At 46.1% G+C, this 19,239-nt stretch overlaps 1 protein-coding gene across 5 annotated transcripts in view; it reads right to left on the bottom strand.

Moving 5' to 3' along the window:
* The window catches only part of EMC8-9 (ER membrane protein complex subunit 8/9), a 94,667-nt gene that overhangs the window by 17,668 nt on the left and 57,760 nt on the right, over positions 1-19,239 (bottom strand). Inside the window, exon 1 of one of the 5 annotated variants that reach the window (XM_071685064.1) lies at positions 376-498. The exons of 3 other annotated variants lie outside the window; for them this stretch is intronic. In XM_071685064.1, the coding sequence (XP_071541165.1) occupies positions 376-378 (3 nt within the window). In that variant the 5' untranslated portion in view covers positions 379-498. Of the gene's footprint in view, positions 1-375; positions 499-19,239 lie in introns of those variants that run through there. One more of the 5 variants, XM_071685062.1, reaches the window with a different exon arrangement.

The following is a 19,239-nucleotide window of genomic DNA, read 5'->3' as shown; positions in this document are numbered from 1 at the left end:
CACACACACACACACACACACACACATTCAAACCTTACTTACCCGTTGGTTTGGTCCACAAATCACACCCAACACACTGACACTGTACAAACATTCTGCAACACACACAGTAGCCTAACAGTTATAATCAAACCTTAGAGATGACTTAAATATACCCAATAATATCACAAAAATGGCTATTTCCTAAACCATCTCCCAATTGCCGGGCTGTGAGGACTGGACTTCTTGTGGGGGGGAGGTCCCGTAATTGAAGTCCGAAATTTTGAATAAAAAAAAAAAACAACTTTGGGAATATCCTCACTATTCCTAGCCATACAATAGGTTCAGGGCTGATAATGCAAGACCGTCGTGATGGTAAAACAGAGGCAAAGTTACCATTAAGTGTTAATAGCAAATGTGTATAAGACACACGTCCGACCTTCTCCCAACACAAACACTGGGTGACGTCACTGACCCACCTCCCCTACGATAGGCAGGAACAACACACGATGCTCGTTACCCGGTAAATTAGTACCACCAAATAGGCTTAAATAGGCTACGTGATCTTTTACATCTTAATTTCTATATATCTAATAGGATCTAGGGACTTTAACCTGTGTATGAAAGAATAAAAATAAAGACACGATTTTAATTAAGGTAGTTTTACTATACGTATGTTCATCCCATTACCCAATTAGCCTATTACGTGTCGCGTAAAATACACCTGTGAACATTTAAAACCAATATTAACCGATGATTTTTTCTATAAACTCGAAACAAGTTGATATTTATCATCTCAATATCTAACTGGGTCACTGTGCAGGTCCCTCGTAAGACGTTCCTAGGACCGTGATAACACAGCCGGCAGCCTTCCAGAGCGCCTCTGGTCCCTGATAATTTACCGGGAGCCTCCTTGGACGCCCTTAGGCCCCTCGCAAACTGCCCGGGGGCCTCCCAGGACAACCCTGGGCCTCTCATACACGGCCCTGAGCCCCCCAGGACGTCCCTAGGCCTCTCATATACGGCCGAGCCTTCCATGACGTCCCTAGGCCCCTCATACACGGCACAGCCTCCCAGGACAACCCTAGGCCCCTCATACACGGCCCTGAGCCTCCCATGACGTCCCTAGGCCCCTCATTACACGGCCCTGAGCCTCCCATGACGTCCCTAGGCCCCTTATTCACGGCCCAAAGTCTCCCAGGACGTCCCTAGGCCCCTCTAACATGGCCCGGCGTCTCCCAGTATGTTTTTAGGCACCTGATAAACTTACGGGAGCCTCCCAGGACGCCCCTAAGCCCCTCACACCCTGCCCGGGAGCCTCCCAGGACGACCCTAGGACCCTCATACACATCCTGGAGCCTCCCATGACGTCACTAAGCCCCTTATACACCAGCACAAGACTTCCAGGACGCCCCTAGCCACCTCAAACTCCACAGCGCCTTCTATGACTCCCCTAAACACCTGATAAACCCCTTCCAGGACGGCCCCTTAGCTCCTAAACCACTGCCCGAACCCTTCCAGAACGTTCCTTAACCCGATACATTGCCCGAACCCTTTCAGGACATCACTAAGCCTCTGGTACACTTCACGGAGCCTTACAAAATGTTCCCAGGTCTCATACATTGTCAAAAGCCTTCCAGGATGTGCCTAGTCCCCTGATACACCACTGGGGCCTTCGAAGACGTCCCTAGTCCCCTGATACACTGCTAGGGCCTTCCAAGACATACCAAGGCCCCATTACACCATCATGAGCCTTCGAAGACGTCCCTTGACCCTTAATACACCGATAAGACCCTTCCAGAACGTCCCTGGGGCCCTTATAAATCAACGAGTCTTCCGAGACGTCCGAAAGACCCTGATACAATCACCAGAGCCTTCCTGGATGTCCCAAGGCACCAGATGCAGTGTAAGAAGCTTCCCAGGATATCCCCAGGCCCCTGATACACACACACACAGTCTTCCAGGACGTCACTAGGAAAATTATAGTCAGGAGCCATCAGAACATTCCTAGGCCTATACGACGTCCATAGGCCTCTTAAATCAAGCAGGAGACTTCCAGGACGCCCCCAATCCCTGATATCTTGACCGGAATCTTCCAGGACATCTCTAAGCCCCTGATGCATAACCCAAGGCCACTAATACACTACAGGACCATTCCAGTACGATTCTGAACCACTTGTACACTGTCAAGACACTTCCAGCACGTCCCTAAGCCCCTGATACATGACCAAGAGCCTTCCCCAAGACCCTAATGCCTATAGCCTGGAGCAATATAAGACATCGCTGGACCACTTGTGCAGTCCAAAGCCTTCCAGAACACCCCTAGGCCCCTGATACACAACAGCCTTCCGGTTCATTTCCTTGGCCCCCTGATACACTGTCCACACCCTTCCAGGAACTCCCTGGGCCCCCAGACACACAGACCAGATCTTTCAATGTCAACAATGGGCATCTGCCATACAGTCAGGACCTTTCTAAAACGTTCTGGACCCTTCCAGAACATCCCTAGTCCATTATTACACAGTCAGGACGTTTCCAAGGCGTCCTTGGGCACCTGATACACTCTCTGGACACTTTCAGGACGCAGCTAGGCCACTGGTACACTGTTCGGAGTATTTCAGGACGTCTCTAGCCCCCCCTGATAAACTGCCCATAGCCTTCTAGGACGTCCCTAGATCCCCATTACATTTCCTGGAGCCTCCTAGGACATCCATGGGTGCCTAATAAACTAACCAAATCCTTCAAAGGCGTCCCCTAATACACAGATTCATCGACGATGTAGGTACATTAACTGGAGCCTTCCAAGACATTCCAACGCCCATGATACGCAGCCTGAACCCTGAGATAACGTCCCTAGACCCCTAACACACAGCCTAGACCCTTACAAGACATCCCTAGGCCCCTAATACACAGCCTAAAGCCTTTCACAATGTCCCTATACTCCTGATACACAAACCAGACCCTTATGAGATATCTTTAGGCCCGTAATACACTGCCTGGAGCCTTCCATAACGACCCCAGGACTCATGATAGCTTAGACCCCTCACATGAGTGATTAGGGCCTAACTATGCAATGCAGTGTAGGGTGCGCAATGGACACATTGAACTGATGTGGTATACAGGGGACAATCTCCAGTCAGACTGAACAAGGGCACACGAAGCTACGAGAAAAAAAATCACCGACATATCTGTAGGGCTTGGTTAATATGTGGTATATGATGCAATACACATGGGAACTAGAGAATGGATATGAGCAAAAGAGGCCTTTACTTCGTGTTTCTGGCGCTACCTTGCGAATACGGGAAACAGCGAACAAGTATGAAAAAAAAAGTGTGTACACACATTACACACACACACATATATATATATATATATATATATATATATATATATATATATATATATATACTTGTGATAGGGTAGAAAGAATACTTTCCACGTATTCCCTGCGTGTCGTAGAAGGCGACTAAAGGGGGGGGGGGGGGGGGGGAGCGGGTGGCTGGAAATCCTCCCCTCTTGTTTTTAATTTTCCAAAAGAAGAAACAGAGAAGGGGGGGGGGGGGGGGGGGGGGGCAGGTGAGGATATTCCCTCTAAGGCTCAGTCCACAGTTCTTAACGCTACCTCGCTAACGCGGTAAGTAACGAATATGTTTGAAAAACTATATATATATATATATATATATATATATATATATATATATTTTTTTTTTTTTTTTTTCGTACTATTCGCCATTTCCCGCGTTAGCGAGGTAGCGTTAAGAACAGAGGACTGGGCCCTTGAGGGAATATCCTCACCTGGCCCCCTTCTCTGTTCCTTCTTTTGGAAAATTGAAAAAAAACGAGAGGGGAGGATTTCCAGCCACCCGCTCCCTCCCCTTTTAGTCGCCTTCTACGACACGCAGGGAATACGTGGGAAGAATTCTTTCTCCCCTATCCCCAGGGATAATATATATATATATATATATATATATATATATATATATATATATATATATATATATATATATATATTATATATATGCCAATTTCCGCGTCAGCGAGGTACCGGTGAGGACAGAGGACTGAACCAGAGGGAAAATCCTCACTTGGCCCTCCCTTCTCTTTTTTCTCTGTAAAAGTAAAAACTAGAGGGGGAGGATTTCCAGCCTCCAGCTCCCTCCCCTTATAGTCGCCTTTTACAACTACAGAAAAAATATAAGCTTACATCACCCAGGGGTTTTAATACTTCTGTTTTATAAGGGAAAAGTTTATTACAATCATGATGAATGTAGTTGTGAGTTAGCTAAAGCTTGTAAGGAATTCTTCCCAACAAGGAAGGCTAAATATTGATTAATCGTAGTATAACAATGCCTGGGAATAAATAATAATAAATAATGATACATTTCCAGTACCAAGGTTAGTGGAGCGTACCCAACACTACTCCACTGGCCTTGAGAAGAAACAACTGTCCATCGTCCGTATTTTCCAGACAAGGCCAACCGAAATGGTGGAGGTGGTTCGGCATTCGACATCTTGCATCAAAGGCGTATCAAACTGGAATGTACGTGGGCAAGTCATCTTACCAGTGGCAGACTTTCCTAAACTTGGATATTTACTGGAGCTTTACGACCCTAGTGGCCTTCCTGACCACCAATTTGCCCCGCACACTGTGGTGTTGGAGGGGGGGGGGGGGATGTTATCGTTCGTCTGGCACCGATACACCGGTAAGTGAAGGCTCCCCCCCTTTACTCGTACGTCTGGCAACGGTAACCTGCCAATCTTTATAAAGAATCTATTTCTCTATTGAACACAAGGGTCTATTTCTCTTTTTCTCTTAACACAGGGTATTCCTCGTTATATAAATGTACTCTACATGGATTCCCCCTTGTCCGCGAAGGCCAAGGGATTAAAATAATGGAAGTGCAATAGCGTGTTACTGCCACACAAAACATAACCATGTCGATAACCCGTTCAACACAAAACGGTCTTGAACGAAGGTAGCATCTGTTTAATTGGGGGAGACGGAGGTGGTTGTTAGACCCCGTACTAAACATGCACTAGGGAAGAACTCAACACTTACAAAGGCGAACTTTACATTTCACCAGGGCGGATGTCCTATGACGTGACAGTGACGTCACGCAAATACGTTCGCTCTAACAGAGATAAAATGTTTCCTTTGTGCTGGGAATCAAGCACACACACACACACACACACAAACCTTTTCTTATGAGAATTAAACCGTGTTACTTCATGGGCACCTATGCTTGAGCTAACCAGACGATGAGACACAGGGAGCAAAGTTGAAAAGGATTTTGTTAGTGGATATGCAAGCAGTCTAATGATAAATCAGACAGCGTCTTTTTTAACAGTGGAAGACATTGCAACTCCAACAGAGTGGGACGAAATGGCAAGGTGGTCTTGGAAAAGACTGAAATTGTAGGAAAAAGCCGTGAGACTGCTAAAGGCCTTGATCCATATAAACGTCATAACGCCAATGATGTTTCGTATGAACTGAAGAGATTTTGTGTGTGTGTGTGTGTGTGTGTGTGTGTGTGTGTGTGTGTGTGTAATGTTATTTCAGGATCTCATTAAAGGAAGGTGAGGTGCCAAGAGAATAGACGAGGATGAATGTTGTTAACATCTCAAACGACTAGACTAGTGGCCAGTCTTTTTTAATGGGCGATTTGTGTAAAAACATTGGGCAAGTAGGAAAATGCAAATTGATAGCTACCAGCAGAGGAGAAATTAGTTAATGAGAGAAAATGGATTCGGGGATGAAGATTATCAAGCATAACCAATCTCTTTATGCGTCTATGATTAAACGCACTCTGTTCTAGACTATGAAGAATGGGTTATGATTCTGTTACTGGAACAGCATAAAAGCCCTTGACAGTACACCATGTATGGTGTTATTTAAAAAAAAAAGTAGGAGTCTTCTGGCTGAAAGTATAGGAGAGACAGATTCCGCTGGTATAAAATTACTCTAGGAGAACAAAAGACGCACGTCAAAGGATCTCTTGAAATGGGTTGGGGGTCACCGCGGCGTACCCCAGGGTTGAACCCTGGGACCATTGCTCTTCTTGATCTTTGTAAAATACTTACCTGAAGGACTGGATCCATACCTGACTGATGCCAACGTTATGAATGAGAATATGACGGCAAGATTTGACAGCCTTACAACTGGGATCTCAAACTACAATGCTTGTCTGATTTGGTTGCTGAATTTCAACCAGGTAATGAAAAATAAGCCACAGACGAAAGGCCTCAATACGATTATCATAAAAAAAGATGCAGTAATCAGTGTTGCAGCGGCTTGGGTTGACTATATATCCATATCCAACTTGTAAAGATTTTTTTCTTTGCAAAACCTCAAGCGAGACAGTCAGTCTGCTGGCAAATACTAGACTCACATTCAGGTATATAGAGAATGAAATGTCTAGTAAATTGTTGATAGCACAACAGTGGGCCAAAACTAGATTACACTTCTCAAGTCTGATCAACGAACTTAGCAAAACACAGAAATAACAGAGAAGGTCCAGAGGAGGGCGACAAAGATGGTCCTAGACTCAAAACAGCTGTTTACATGCCTTAGATTTGTCAACCACGAAGACAGAAGGGTAAGGGGCGAGTTGATCACAATCTTTTCAAGTTTTTAGAACAGTCCGATGACGTCAAAGGTTAACAGCTCTTCGAGACATAATAACCTGAGGCCATTACATCTTAAACAAGAAACACGCAAAAAATATGTAAAGTAATGAACGAATGGAACACACCAAGTAATGCAAGTGTGAATGCTGACAATACTTAAGTTTAACGATTTGTATGACTGTTGAGAAAGTTCACGAGATGGGGCCCCCAAGAGTGTACAACTCCCTCACCGTGAAGTACCAGAGATGGGAACTCCACGTGTACAACTCCCTCCCCGTACAGTACAAGAGATGGGGCCAAACGAGCGTACAACTCCCTCCCATACAGTACAAGAGATGGGGCCCCCACGAGTGTACAACTCTCTCCCGTATAGTGCAAGAGATGGGACCCATGAGTCTATAACTCCCTCGCCGTACAGTACAAGAGATGGGGCCTTACAAGTGTACAACTCCCTCCCGTATAGTACATATAGGTAGCTAGACGCAGGAAAACTGGGATGCTGGCGAGATCCTGCAGAAGAGAGACTATTTCGTGCATCTACAACACGAACGTATCAGACGTTCTCTCTCTCGTGCATAGAAATGATACGTCCGGCGAGCTTCGCAATGCTCTAGTTACGTCGAAGACGTAAGTAACCCGGTACTCGCCACGCCCCGCCCAAACTGGCTAGAAAAAATACATGCTGGGGGTCTGTCCTTGTCTCGTGTGTCTCTTCTGTCCGTCTGGTGATCCAATTATCGTGTGTCTGTCTGTTATCAGTTATCCATCTGTCTAGTAACACAAGTGACGAGCGAATTCCAACCTATGCTAATCGTTACCGTGTGTCCTGGGGATGACGGGTGTATGTACAACAGTTAAACACGGCGGTACGACCCCTGAACGCCAGGGGGGGACGACCCATGTTGGCCTTTAAACCAGGTCGTTGGGGTCGCCCTGGTCAAGGGGTCGTGCCACTGCGGTGGCCAGCGGGCGATCGTCATCTCGAGACGTGCGGTTGGGAACCTACAAAACTGCGTCACGTCACGCGAGTTCATTCAACACCAACGACGCGATGCAGCAATACACCGAAAAACCACAAGTTTTTATTCCCTCTCCCTCCTTGGCGGCGTCGAAGGGGAAATAAACAATTCGTTTGACGTCATACCTTTAAGAATCATCCAGGGGGGCAAAATTTTCAGGCCTTCAGCATCGCCCGTTTGGATAACGCGCAAACGGTAAAAACGGTATTAACGGAGAGACAGTTCGCGCTGTAGAGGATGACTTACATCCCGGCCTTGCGACCCGGGGCAAAAACTTGCCAGAGTATGGACGGACGGAGTATTGGGGGGGGGGGGAGAGAGAGAGAGAGAGAGAGAGAGAGAGAGAGAGAGAGAGAGAGAGAGAGAGAGAGAGAGAGAGAGAGATTTCACCCTGAACATCAAGGTCTGCCACCATCGTGCCGGATGTAAGGGTCCATATTTAATTGGTCCCTCGGTCAATGGGCCCAGCGCCAGCGGGTTCCTGACCTAACAAACACTAGGAGCACCTCCCACACACACACACACACACACACACACACACACACAGGAACTCATTTGCCGCCTGAGAAACGTCCCTATTCAACCAACAGTAGGTATGTGAATACACAGCCCCCCCTACGACAGCGGGATTCGAACCGCTGCCTTGCGTGTGAGAGCTGGGGATACTTACCATAGGCTAGTACGGAGCCCAGGATAGAGAGAGACGAGTACTCGATGGCCTTTGGTTACACTGGGGAACAAGAGGTTACCTTCGGCAATCATGTACGACGGTTAGTGAACAGAAAGGAACAAGTCTCTGCAAAATCCCTCCAGCTCAAAAGGAGCCCACCATCCCCTGCTCCTGCGTGGAGTGCAGCCTCGGGAAGGCATACCAGCCACATTTCCTCGAGAAACTTGAAATAATTCGGTGCTTCCATTACTCCACCGATTTTGTCAAGATGAACACACACATACCATGTGGGTCCTGACGTGGGTTATCTGTCGAAAAGTAAGAGGCATCCTACACACTCCATCTACATAGAGTCTAGACGGTGATGCAGTGAGGGGTTTGGGGCTACGAGACAACGGGAGAAAAGATTAGGAAAAAAGACTGAAAAGTAACTGGGAATAAACAGATGATGATCGCAAACACAGACGTCGCCAGATGGAATACCCACACAACCCCCCCCCCCCCCCTCCTCGGGAGTGGCAGGAAGTGGCTGGGAGAGTTTTGTGGCTTTAGCCAGCCCCCACTGCGTTGCGTCTGACGTCACACGCTCCAGGAATGATATGACGCGGCTCACATCACGCCGTCGGAACTATTTTATCATTCCAGCGAGTCCCAAAATGACGTTAACTTAGGTTGATTAGGGTTACCGGCACGTTACCGAGGGCTAAGGGGGAGACTTGATTGCGTTAGGTTAGCCAGATGCTGTGTTCAAAAGGTAGTGAGGCTGGATTAGATTAGGCTGGCAATATGACGTGGTCAAGACCAGGCAAGGTGAGCAAAAAGCTGTGGTTGCAGCTACGATGGATGAGATTTCGTCAGCTTAGCAAAAGTTATGATAGAAAAACTTCATTTTTGGATAGCTCAGGTTAGGTTATAAATATCCTGGGATAAGGTTTGGCTAGATTAGATCAGGACAGCAACAAAAATAAACAAACACAATCAGAACAGAGATGTTAAGGTTATACATAACGGAATTGTCGAACTCCTTGTTAAACTTACTACGTTAGTTTGGGTCAAGTAAGGCTTGATTAAGGTAGGTTTCGTTGGCTAACGGAGTTAAAAAAGTCACCAAATTAATCGGTAAATGGAATGAGTCATGTCCATAACCACGTAACAGATGCCAATATGTGTACACACACACACATGTACATACACGCACCATACATACATTCATACATATATACACACACGCCCATACATACATACGTACATACATAAACACACATTTACATATCCACACACGCACATACATACACACACACGGACATATATACATACACACACACATACGTAAGGCCGCACCTTACCTAAGAAGATCAAATGCTTTGAAAACCTGACTGTCAATACTGTGATCTTATTTCCATAAGAACAGTTCCCTCCCCTCATGACGTCATGCTCGGCGACCCCGAGCATGACCGCGTCGTTCACGGTCTTGCCCCTCGTATAGCCTCCTGCCACACACCCAAGCCTCAACCTCCACACACACACAGGTGCAACATGGCAGAGCCAGACTCTGTAAGACTTAGCTAATGCTCTACGTGCAATGGTGCAATTATACCGAGGTCTTATGCCATGTTGAGGGCAAGCTTGGCCTTCTTACGTGGTTAGGGATAGGTTTTTTTTTCTTTATTTTGGTTGGGCTGGGCTAGACTAGGCTTTCCATCTCATTCGGTTAAGCTCGGCTATTTCACTCTAATTCGATCAAGCTATGCGATTTGCTAGGCTTTCTATCTAATTCGGTTATGCTAGGCTAGGCTTCCTCCTAGCGTATATAATTCGGTTATATTAATCTATTTTAGTCCTCTACATAATTCGATTAAGCTAGGCTATTTTACGAAGTTAATCTAAGCTTTTTTTTTTTAAATTTGGTTAAGGTTTTTAGTAAGATTTTTATCAAATTTGGCTAAGCTAGGCTATCATACTTAAGCAATACTTCTAATTTCTCTGAAGTTCTCCACAGTAAATCCTGTTTAACGACTTGCTCCACTATCAAGGGGCCCCTTATGTAAATAGCCAGATATGTGCATTCCTTTACACACCAAGTCAGGCCAAACCGACGCGTTTATATAAACCCCAATATTAGAAAGCGTACTTCACACATTCAATAGTGATTAGGGAAGTGCATACCACACCGTGCCACTTATCAAAAACAGTTTCGATTTCGGAGGGGGTCCTGTGGTATACTACAGAGTCCTACCACAGTCCTTGAAAGAGCCTTGTGTTCCTACCACTTCCTCCACGCTGCCATATGAAGCCTCTTTTAACACAGCAGGACGCAAACAGTCGCTCTCTCAACAGGGCGACCACTTCGAAGAGAAAGATTGTAATAAACGTGTCGTGTTATTCAACCCGAGGGATCGACGTATGAGAGAGTAATCATAAAGATTATATTAATCCCGATCTTGGTTAGCAAGACGTTAAGTGACCTTTTTTTTTTCCTCTACGACGCTTATGACCTTTCGCTGCGATGGTCCGACCTTGGGAAACGACCGCTGGGTATAATGGCCCAGCCTTTTTTTTTTTTTTCTTTTTTTGGCATACCTGACCTGACCCATCCGGGTCGGCTTGCAAGGCCAAAAGCCAACGTACCCATGAATGGGTCGTACCGCCGTGGACGGTGGTTATGCGGTCGTCAACGACCTGACGTCAACCCCCATCTGGGCCATTTTCGGGTCGGCGATGCTGCCGAGAACAGCCCAACTCTCCCGGCGGCCATTTCTTCCAGCGAATGTCCTGTGTCAGGCAGGACTCGATCAATAGCGAACGAAAACACCCGCAAACGTGTGTGTGTGTGTATATATATATATATATATATATATATATATATATATATATATATATATATATATATATCGTCCACTCTCGCACAAAAAAAAAATCAACAATGGCCAACGTAGCAGGTCCTGGACAAACGCGGAAACAGATAGGGGCAAATTATTGCCACCCCTCATCCTTAAGGCTCAACCCCCACCCCACCTGGGGGATACGAATTAGCCACCTCCACAAAGGACGCGAAGGAAAGAAAAATATACATATATATATATATATATATATATATATATATATATATATATATATATATATATATATATATATCTCAAGGCTACAGAGGCGATAACTCGCGCGTCTCTGTAGGTAGTAATGTGGCTGGGGCGGGTGGGGTGCATAGACCAGCAGTCAAGAGAGAGAATGTACCTCCGTCAACTAACTCCCTACAGTATCTTGCCTGACCCATAATGCTCTCGTCTCCTGCACCCACAGCGCTTCGGTGGCCAAGTTCAATCTCCTTCAGCAGTGCATTTTAACTTTCGATGGTTCTGGTGTTGTTTAATTCTAATATTTACCCCACTCTGGTAATACACTTTGGTCTATCCATCTTCGTAATACAGAAAATAAAAGACATTGTTTATTATTTAATATAAGTAATACTAAAAGACAGGCTACACAAAACTAAGTAATAATCAATATTACGAAGTTACGTAATGAAATACATCGAAAAACACTAAAAAATTACAATATCAGCTCCTGTTCGGCACTAGACATACCCAAGAAAGAAAAAAATGAATAAAAAAAATTATAAAAAAAAAACAGTAGTTGCATTAACTGACGAGGGAAAAAAAGAAAAAAGAGAGAAGCTCACTTGAAGGTGGGTGTATACGTGTGGGGACTGGTCCGGCAGCCATGTTTAGCCACACAGCGATGGCAGTAGCAGCAGAGAGAGGATTACAGCATTAATAAGACCGGGCGATTCGGCTCAAAAGGGAAGGCGTGACCTGCAGCGCCCAGCGGGGATATCCTTAAGGGAAGAGGGTGAATAAATATCCAGGTATTGACGTCACGTGGTGTGTGTGGGTTTATCATAGCGAACCTTCCCTCGCCCGACACCGCTCGTTGCTATGGCTCGCCTCACGTGATGTTTCTCAAAGCAGAGTCGGTTACATAACTCGACCCTGCAAAAACCCTTCTCCACCCTCTCCCCTCCCCCCAAGAGACCTCCATCATGACTTTAGAGAATAGTTGTATTCGTATGCAAATGGAGTGCGTATGTCCTACGTCGCTGCTGAGTTCATCTCCCTCAATGTTGGAATGGCGAGGGGTTATTTGTGAGGTGTTTTGTCTCTCGAGCATGGTGCACGATGTTGCCATATGGTAGTCATTGGACCGGAGCACCGGTGCAAAAATGCCACGAGACACACACACACACACCAGCCAGTCATCACCACACACAACACTCGACCATAACACAGCGATCGCGACCTATATATCGCCCCGTGTATCGCCACATAACCACCAGCGGCGGGTTCCGTAACCGACCTTTTCTTATCGCAATACAAGAGTCTGGAGATTAAAACAACAAAAAAAAAAAAGAAAGAAAAGCCGCCGTCTGATATACACGACTGTTGCTAGCCGGCGGCGACTCGGGGGTCACGTGATGCCACGTCGCTCACGTGTGGGCGGAGGGAGGAGGGGTGTGCGGGGTGCGCGTTTTCATACCACCTTCCCGAGATGGTATGATCTCATGGACTATCGGCCCCATTTCGATACGTCCGCCATCACCACTACCTGGCCTGTTCACAATACACTTACATCACCTCTTTCTGGCTAATTCTGATACAATTAATCTTCACCTGGCCTAATTTTCATATACATAGCCTCGCTCTTCGGCCTATTTTGATACACCTAATTACTTCGGTCTGCCTTAATCTCAAGGGTTTCTCTCGAAGTGCATTACCCCTACCCAACCTATTTCAATACAAGCTGTCCAACATTACCTTTCAGTCCGGCCTAGTCTGTCAAGATACTCCCCTAAATTGGCCTATTTCAAACGTTGCTCGCATATACTAACTCCCTATTTGACCTGATTCACACAACATTCCATCATGTTACTTGTCTCTATACCACATACCTCTCTGTCTGTACTAATAATAATTACGGTTATTTTTATGTAGAGGCGTACAAGTTATTATAAAACAGTTCAGCCTTAAATATGGGTTATCTCAACTGGTGAGGCGTAACGGGTTCGCCCCATACATATGATAGCCTAGGGGCCTCTGACGTAATTCACATAGGGTCGGGTCAAAGGCTACGTGCATTTTGAGAACCTACGACATCGTCCACATCTGCACTCATATGTGTGGCGAGATGGCGATGGGAATGAATAAAGGCAGACTGTGAATTGTGTGCGTGTGTATATGTGTGTGTGTGTGTGTATATATATATATATATATATATATATATATATATATATATATATATATAATGTGTGTGTACATTGAGATGTATGGGTATGTATATTTGCGTGTGTGGACGTGTATGTATATACATGTGTATGGGGGTGGGTTGGGCCATTTCTTTCGTCTGTTTCCTTGCGCTACCTCGCAAACGCGGGAGACAGCGACAAAGCAAAATAATAATAATATAATAAAAATTATATATATATATATATATATATATATATATATATATATATATATATATATGAACATCACAATTAGAACCTTACCTGCTCTTTTGCAATGCATTTCATGGCCTCTTGTGCACCAAAACATTCAGTCGTGCTTTTTACGACGCACGCCGGCTTTTTTTTCTTTTTAGATAATTATTCAACGACTGAAGTCATAACAGTAACGGGGGTAGGGTGGGTTAACCCTGCCATTAAGATTTTAGGACGATAAAGTAGTTTTAAGACAAGCGACACAGACGTGTGCGCGCGCGCACACAGATCGTAAATACCCGGGGACACCGCAACCTCCCAAGTTCGGTGTGGGTCGTGTGTTATTCCGTATTACCCCCTCCCCCTCCCCCATGCAAGACGGTACGACTCGGGTGCACCACGCGACGGTACGACCCTTGAGCACGACGATACGACCCTTAAACGCGACGGCACGGCCCTCGAGCACGACGGCACGTCCCTTGAGGACGAATATATCACACTTTTTTCAACTACTTAAAACCTTTCAAAGACCAAAAGTACATAGGCAACAAGACCCACGGGACGTAACGTCGTGCTCAAGGGTCGTACCGTCGCGCTCCGGGAGCGGTTGTACCGCAGTTATCTTGAGGCAAAGCGGTACACTTGGCAACCGATGCGACATCTACCTAGCGGTCTTCACCAAGAGCGACGCCACAGCGCGCGCGCGCGGGTGACGGACAAAGGGGTGTGAACGAACGGCAGTTTAATTATAAACCGCTCGGTAAAACAAACATCGCTACGGCCGATTTTTGGGCCAGGGACACGTTAACAGATGTGTCTATAAATTCTGGAACTCTTGATGCGGTCTAATAACCCGCGAGAATTAACGTTGACACATAATGAACACATCCACTGACTCAAGAATATCAATAACACGAGAAGGAAACGCCCCCGCATTCATGGGAGGACATGAAAAGCAGAAAGATGTTTATATGACCGGACATAATCAGCAACGCAAATATCTTTATGGCCAGACGACAACAAACACGTGTGTGGTGCTGGCCAAAAGTCACGACACAGGTGTATAAACGGACACAAACCAACACACTTGCATCTATGGCCAACACACACACACACGCAAGTCTTTTTAATCCCCAACAAACAAGACACGACTCTTTGGGGACCACCAACAAATAGACACGAGTCTGTATCACCACCAGCACACAAGACACGAACCCTTATGGTCAACAATACACACACACGTCCCTATGTTCGCCAACAAACACAGGTGTAATCATGGTTATACGTAGCAACAGCAGACACAAAGCCATTGTGGTGAGGCAGCAAACGCGATGCCTTCGCCTCTGGGGTCAACCTGGTGTAGAGATAACATTACCTCAAGTGTCGTAACATAACATTATCTCTGGTATCACTTTCCAGTCGGCCAGACCATATCTCACGTTTCTCTCTATCTTATCGAAAACATTTTATGTTTCATCCTCCCCAAGTACTATTTTAGAGAATTGTATAATCATACGACCATAGTTTGTGTTACCATCAACCTCATTACATAAAGTTACCTTTTATATATATATATATATATATATATATATATATATATATATATATATATATATATCGAAGTACAGTACACTGTGCACGGTCTGTGCTCAACCGCACTAATGCCTCCACTCATTTGCCCTTTACCCATACTTTAACAAATGCTTCGTCTCTCTACTTCGATATATAAAGTCTTCAAACAAACTCTCATTCGTCCACATAGTTTCTTTGAGTAATACAAAAATTATATAATATCCACCTAAAACATGTCCCTTTTCCGTATATATGTGGGAAAGGATGGAATGCAAGAATCTTGAGTCATCGGGGTCCGAGCATGCACGAGGGTGAGAGGCGTGCATGGGATAAAGCGAAAATGGAGCGATGTGGTATACAGGGGTCGATGCGCCAACGGGCTGAAACAGGGAATGTGAAGGGAAGAGGTCTGTGGGGTTTGTCTGTGGATGGGAGAGGTTCTGGTTTCGACACAGAGAGAGAGGGAGAGAGAGAGAGATATGCGAGGTAATGAATCCATTCTTCGTCTGTTCCAAGCGCTACCTCGCTGTCCAGAAATGACAAACTCGGTGTCTAAGCAGCTGGACCGTGTGTGTCTTTGAGCGGTAGACGTACTAACATAGCTGAGAAAAGACCTAAAAAGGATTTGGCCATAGTATGTAAGGACCATACCGTCGTGCTCCCGTCCAAAATAAGTCACCTTAATCCACTGATCCTGCTAACGCGTCTTCGATCAGTCACCCATCGCCCGGAAATCCTCATCCCGTCCACCACCCCAATATCATCGCAACCTGTTGTGCTTTTTACAAGCAAGATCATCATCTCCCCATGGCATTATTTCATGCCACAATCACCAAGACGGTTAGCGGCAAAGCTGCTCGCCTCTGCTGGGGCACACGGCAGATCCCACGCCGTCTGTAAAGTCACGAGACTCGCCTCTCGCCCTGAGAATCTCTCTCTCCCCCTCGATGCCAATCATTGTCCCAACAAAGCGACCCGCCCCACCGACTTGGGAGGCGAACCTTGGGGTTCGAACCACGTGAGGCGTCGTGAATACTTGCCCTACATCGTCCACTATCTGACCCACCCAACCACCCACGTCTTGTTTTTTTAATATTCTATTTCATTTTTCAATCCCGAGGAGGCGCCACTACCAGTGACCTGGTTTTGTCCCGAGGAAAGAAAGTGACCACCTGGCGATGGGAAAGAGACACGTGGAGAACAAGATGTGGTAGCGCCGGGGGAAGTGGGGGTAGCTCTGGTTGATAACGGGGGAAGTGGGGTAACTCTGGTTGATAACAGGGGAAGTGGGGGTAACTCTGGTTGATAACAGGGGAAGTGGGGTAACTCTGGTTGATAACAGGGGAAGTGGGGTAGCTCTGGTTGATAACGGGGGAAGTGGGGGTAACTCTGGTTGATAACGGGGGAAGTGGGGGTAACTCTGGTTGATAACGGGGGAAGTGGGGGTAACTCTGGTTGATAACAGGGGAAGTGGGGTAACTCTGGTTGATAACGGGGGAAGTGGGGGTAACTCTGGTTGATAACGGGGGAAGTGGGGGTAACTCTGGTTGATAACGGGGGAAGTGGGGTAACTCTGGTTGATAACGGGGGGAAGTGGGGGTAACTCTGGTTGATAACGGGGGAAGTGGGGTAACTCTGGTTGATAACGGGGGAAGTGGGGGTAACTCTGGTTGATAACGGGGGAAGTGGGGTAACTCTGGTTGATAACGGGGGAAGTGGGGGTAACTCTGGTTGATAACGGGGGAAGTGGGGTAACTCTGGTTGATAACAGGGGAAGTGGGGTAACTCTGGTTGATAACGGGGGAAGTGGGGTAACTCTGGTTGATAACAGGGGAAGTGGGGGTAACTCTGGTTGATAACGGGGGAAGTGGGGGTAACTCTGGTTGATAACTGGGGAAGTGGGGTAATGCTGGTTGATAACGGGGGAAGTGGGGGTAACTCTGGTTGATAACGGGGGAAGTGGGGTAATGCTGGTTGCTACGGGGGAAGTGGGGAGAGTGGAAAAAGGAGGAATGACGAATAATTGTGGGTAACGGGTGGGTAACACAACGATGCTCTGCATGAAGCAAGACATTACGACCAATAGTTACGATGGTCCGACCATTAACCCGACCCTCAAGGGTCAAGTCCTCTTCAAAGGTCATGTCATCACACACCCCCGCAGTGCTCAAGGATCGAACCATTGTGCTCAAGAACAGCTTCCAACTTGCAAGCATATACCGCACCATTGCATGAGGTCCCCGATGGAAGTGCATGGCGAGCTGCTATACGACAGACGTGACTTGGAAGTGCATGGCGTACACTGGGTACCCCAGACAATGCTGCACCCCCTCCCTCCCCCCCGAAAAAAAAAGGCAACATCAAAAATATAATTGCATATGGCAACACTACTTCGAACGACTGAAGTCACATTAAAAAGAAAAAAAAGATCATCAGTGATGACAGGCGTGAGAATACGATAAAAAAAATTCACAATAAAAGTCAACTAAAATAGTGATGTGATCTTAGTTTCAGAAGAGATAATGAAGACAGATGGGAGATACCCTTGCCAACCAACTTAAAACTCTTCTACACAAAAGTTCGCTTCACTCTAAGTACAGACCAGGAAAGTGGTTTATGCAAAGTGTCAAGACAGACAAAGAAAGCGACTGATGTCTGCAGGTCTCAAGATAAAATGGCTTATAGACGCACACAAGTAAATCGAATTATAGTTCACCAACGAAACGCGAGACCCACTTCATAACTTGGCCAAGTTGATAAGGTACAAATAAATTCAGTGAGCTTGTTACAGGCAGACTCTACTGCCAACAATAATTCATCAGGAGAAATCCCAGCCGCCAACTGTTACAAACTGGGTGACAGGGTTGCCATTAACTCTCTACAGTTTGGAAGGAAATACCCACATATAAATTTCTCCAGCGGTCGGGGTGGTGGTTTAGCCTCCGCCTCACTAAGACTTCGGTCTTACTGTGGCACAGATGTTAACAAGGTCTCTCTCACACACACACACACACACACACACACACACACACACACACACAGAGGAATGGAGGGGGACAAGTTTTGTCGTACAATCAGAACGGACCAAAAGTTCCGCGAGCAGAAAATACCGACTAGCGTTGGCTCATGCGACGTCGGGCTAGGCTGACCGAAGCAGATGGGAGTCTGGTCTGAGCTTGGCTATATCATCGCCGCGCGTCAGGCACACCCTGCGAGGCTACACCGCCGGGGCCTTCAATGTCTGCGTTATGACAGAAGTCCCTAGGCTATAACACAGTCGTGTGTCAAGACTATGGTAGAAATTGACCAGCCGATCAACCACTGATCATGGCCATCCAGATTAACGTGTGATCATAAAGATATTACCCCAAGGATAAATACTAGGATCCTGACACCATAAATATTAAACACCATGATGCTTTCTGTGTGTCACACACACACACAAAGGACACCGAAAGAAAAAGAAAACATAGCTATTCAGCCATATTGTTCTGAGCGACTCTCACCTACCAACACAGGCCAAGTTAACGAGATGGAATCGATACAAGATACCAAATCAAAACATGTCTGATCGCAATATCATGCTGCTGCACACTATAGAAAAAATGTGAAAGCTAATCGGCCACAAATTTACCAATTTCAACGAAATATGGGTCTCTGGCAGTCTTATAACTTAGAAAAAAAAATAATCCTCAAAAGTCTGATGGAAAAAAAAGCTTCAATTTCGCTATTTTGGACAGCAGTTCTTTAACAAACAAGACTATTGTAAGATGAGGATAACCCACTCGATAGTTTGACGAAAGTCAATGGGTGGACGAGGCAACGCGTTGTGCCTTTGGGCAACAGGACAACTAACTCTGTGGTGGGGTTACAGAACTCTGGCAGTAACACTAGGTCTG

The sequence above is a fragment of the Panulirus ornatus genome, chromosome 39 (assembly GCF_036320965.1).
Source record: "Panulirus ornatus isolate Po-2019 chromosome 39, ASM3632096v1, whole genome shotgun sequence".
In the NCBI taxonomy this organism is placed as follows: Eukaryota; Metazoa; Arthropoda; class Malacostraca; order Decapoda; family Palinuridae; genus Panulirus; species Panulirus ornatus.
The sequence above is the reverse complement of the archived record's forward strand: the minus strand, read 5'-3'. Positions and strand labels throughout refer to the sequence as shown.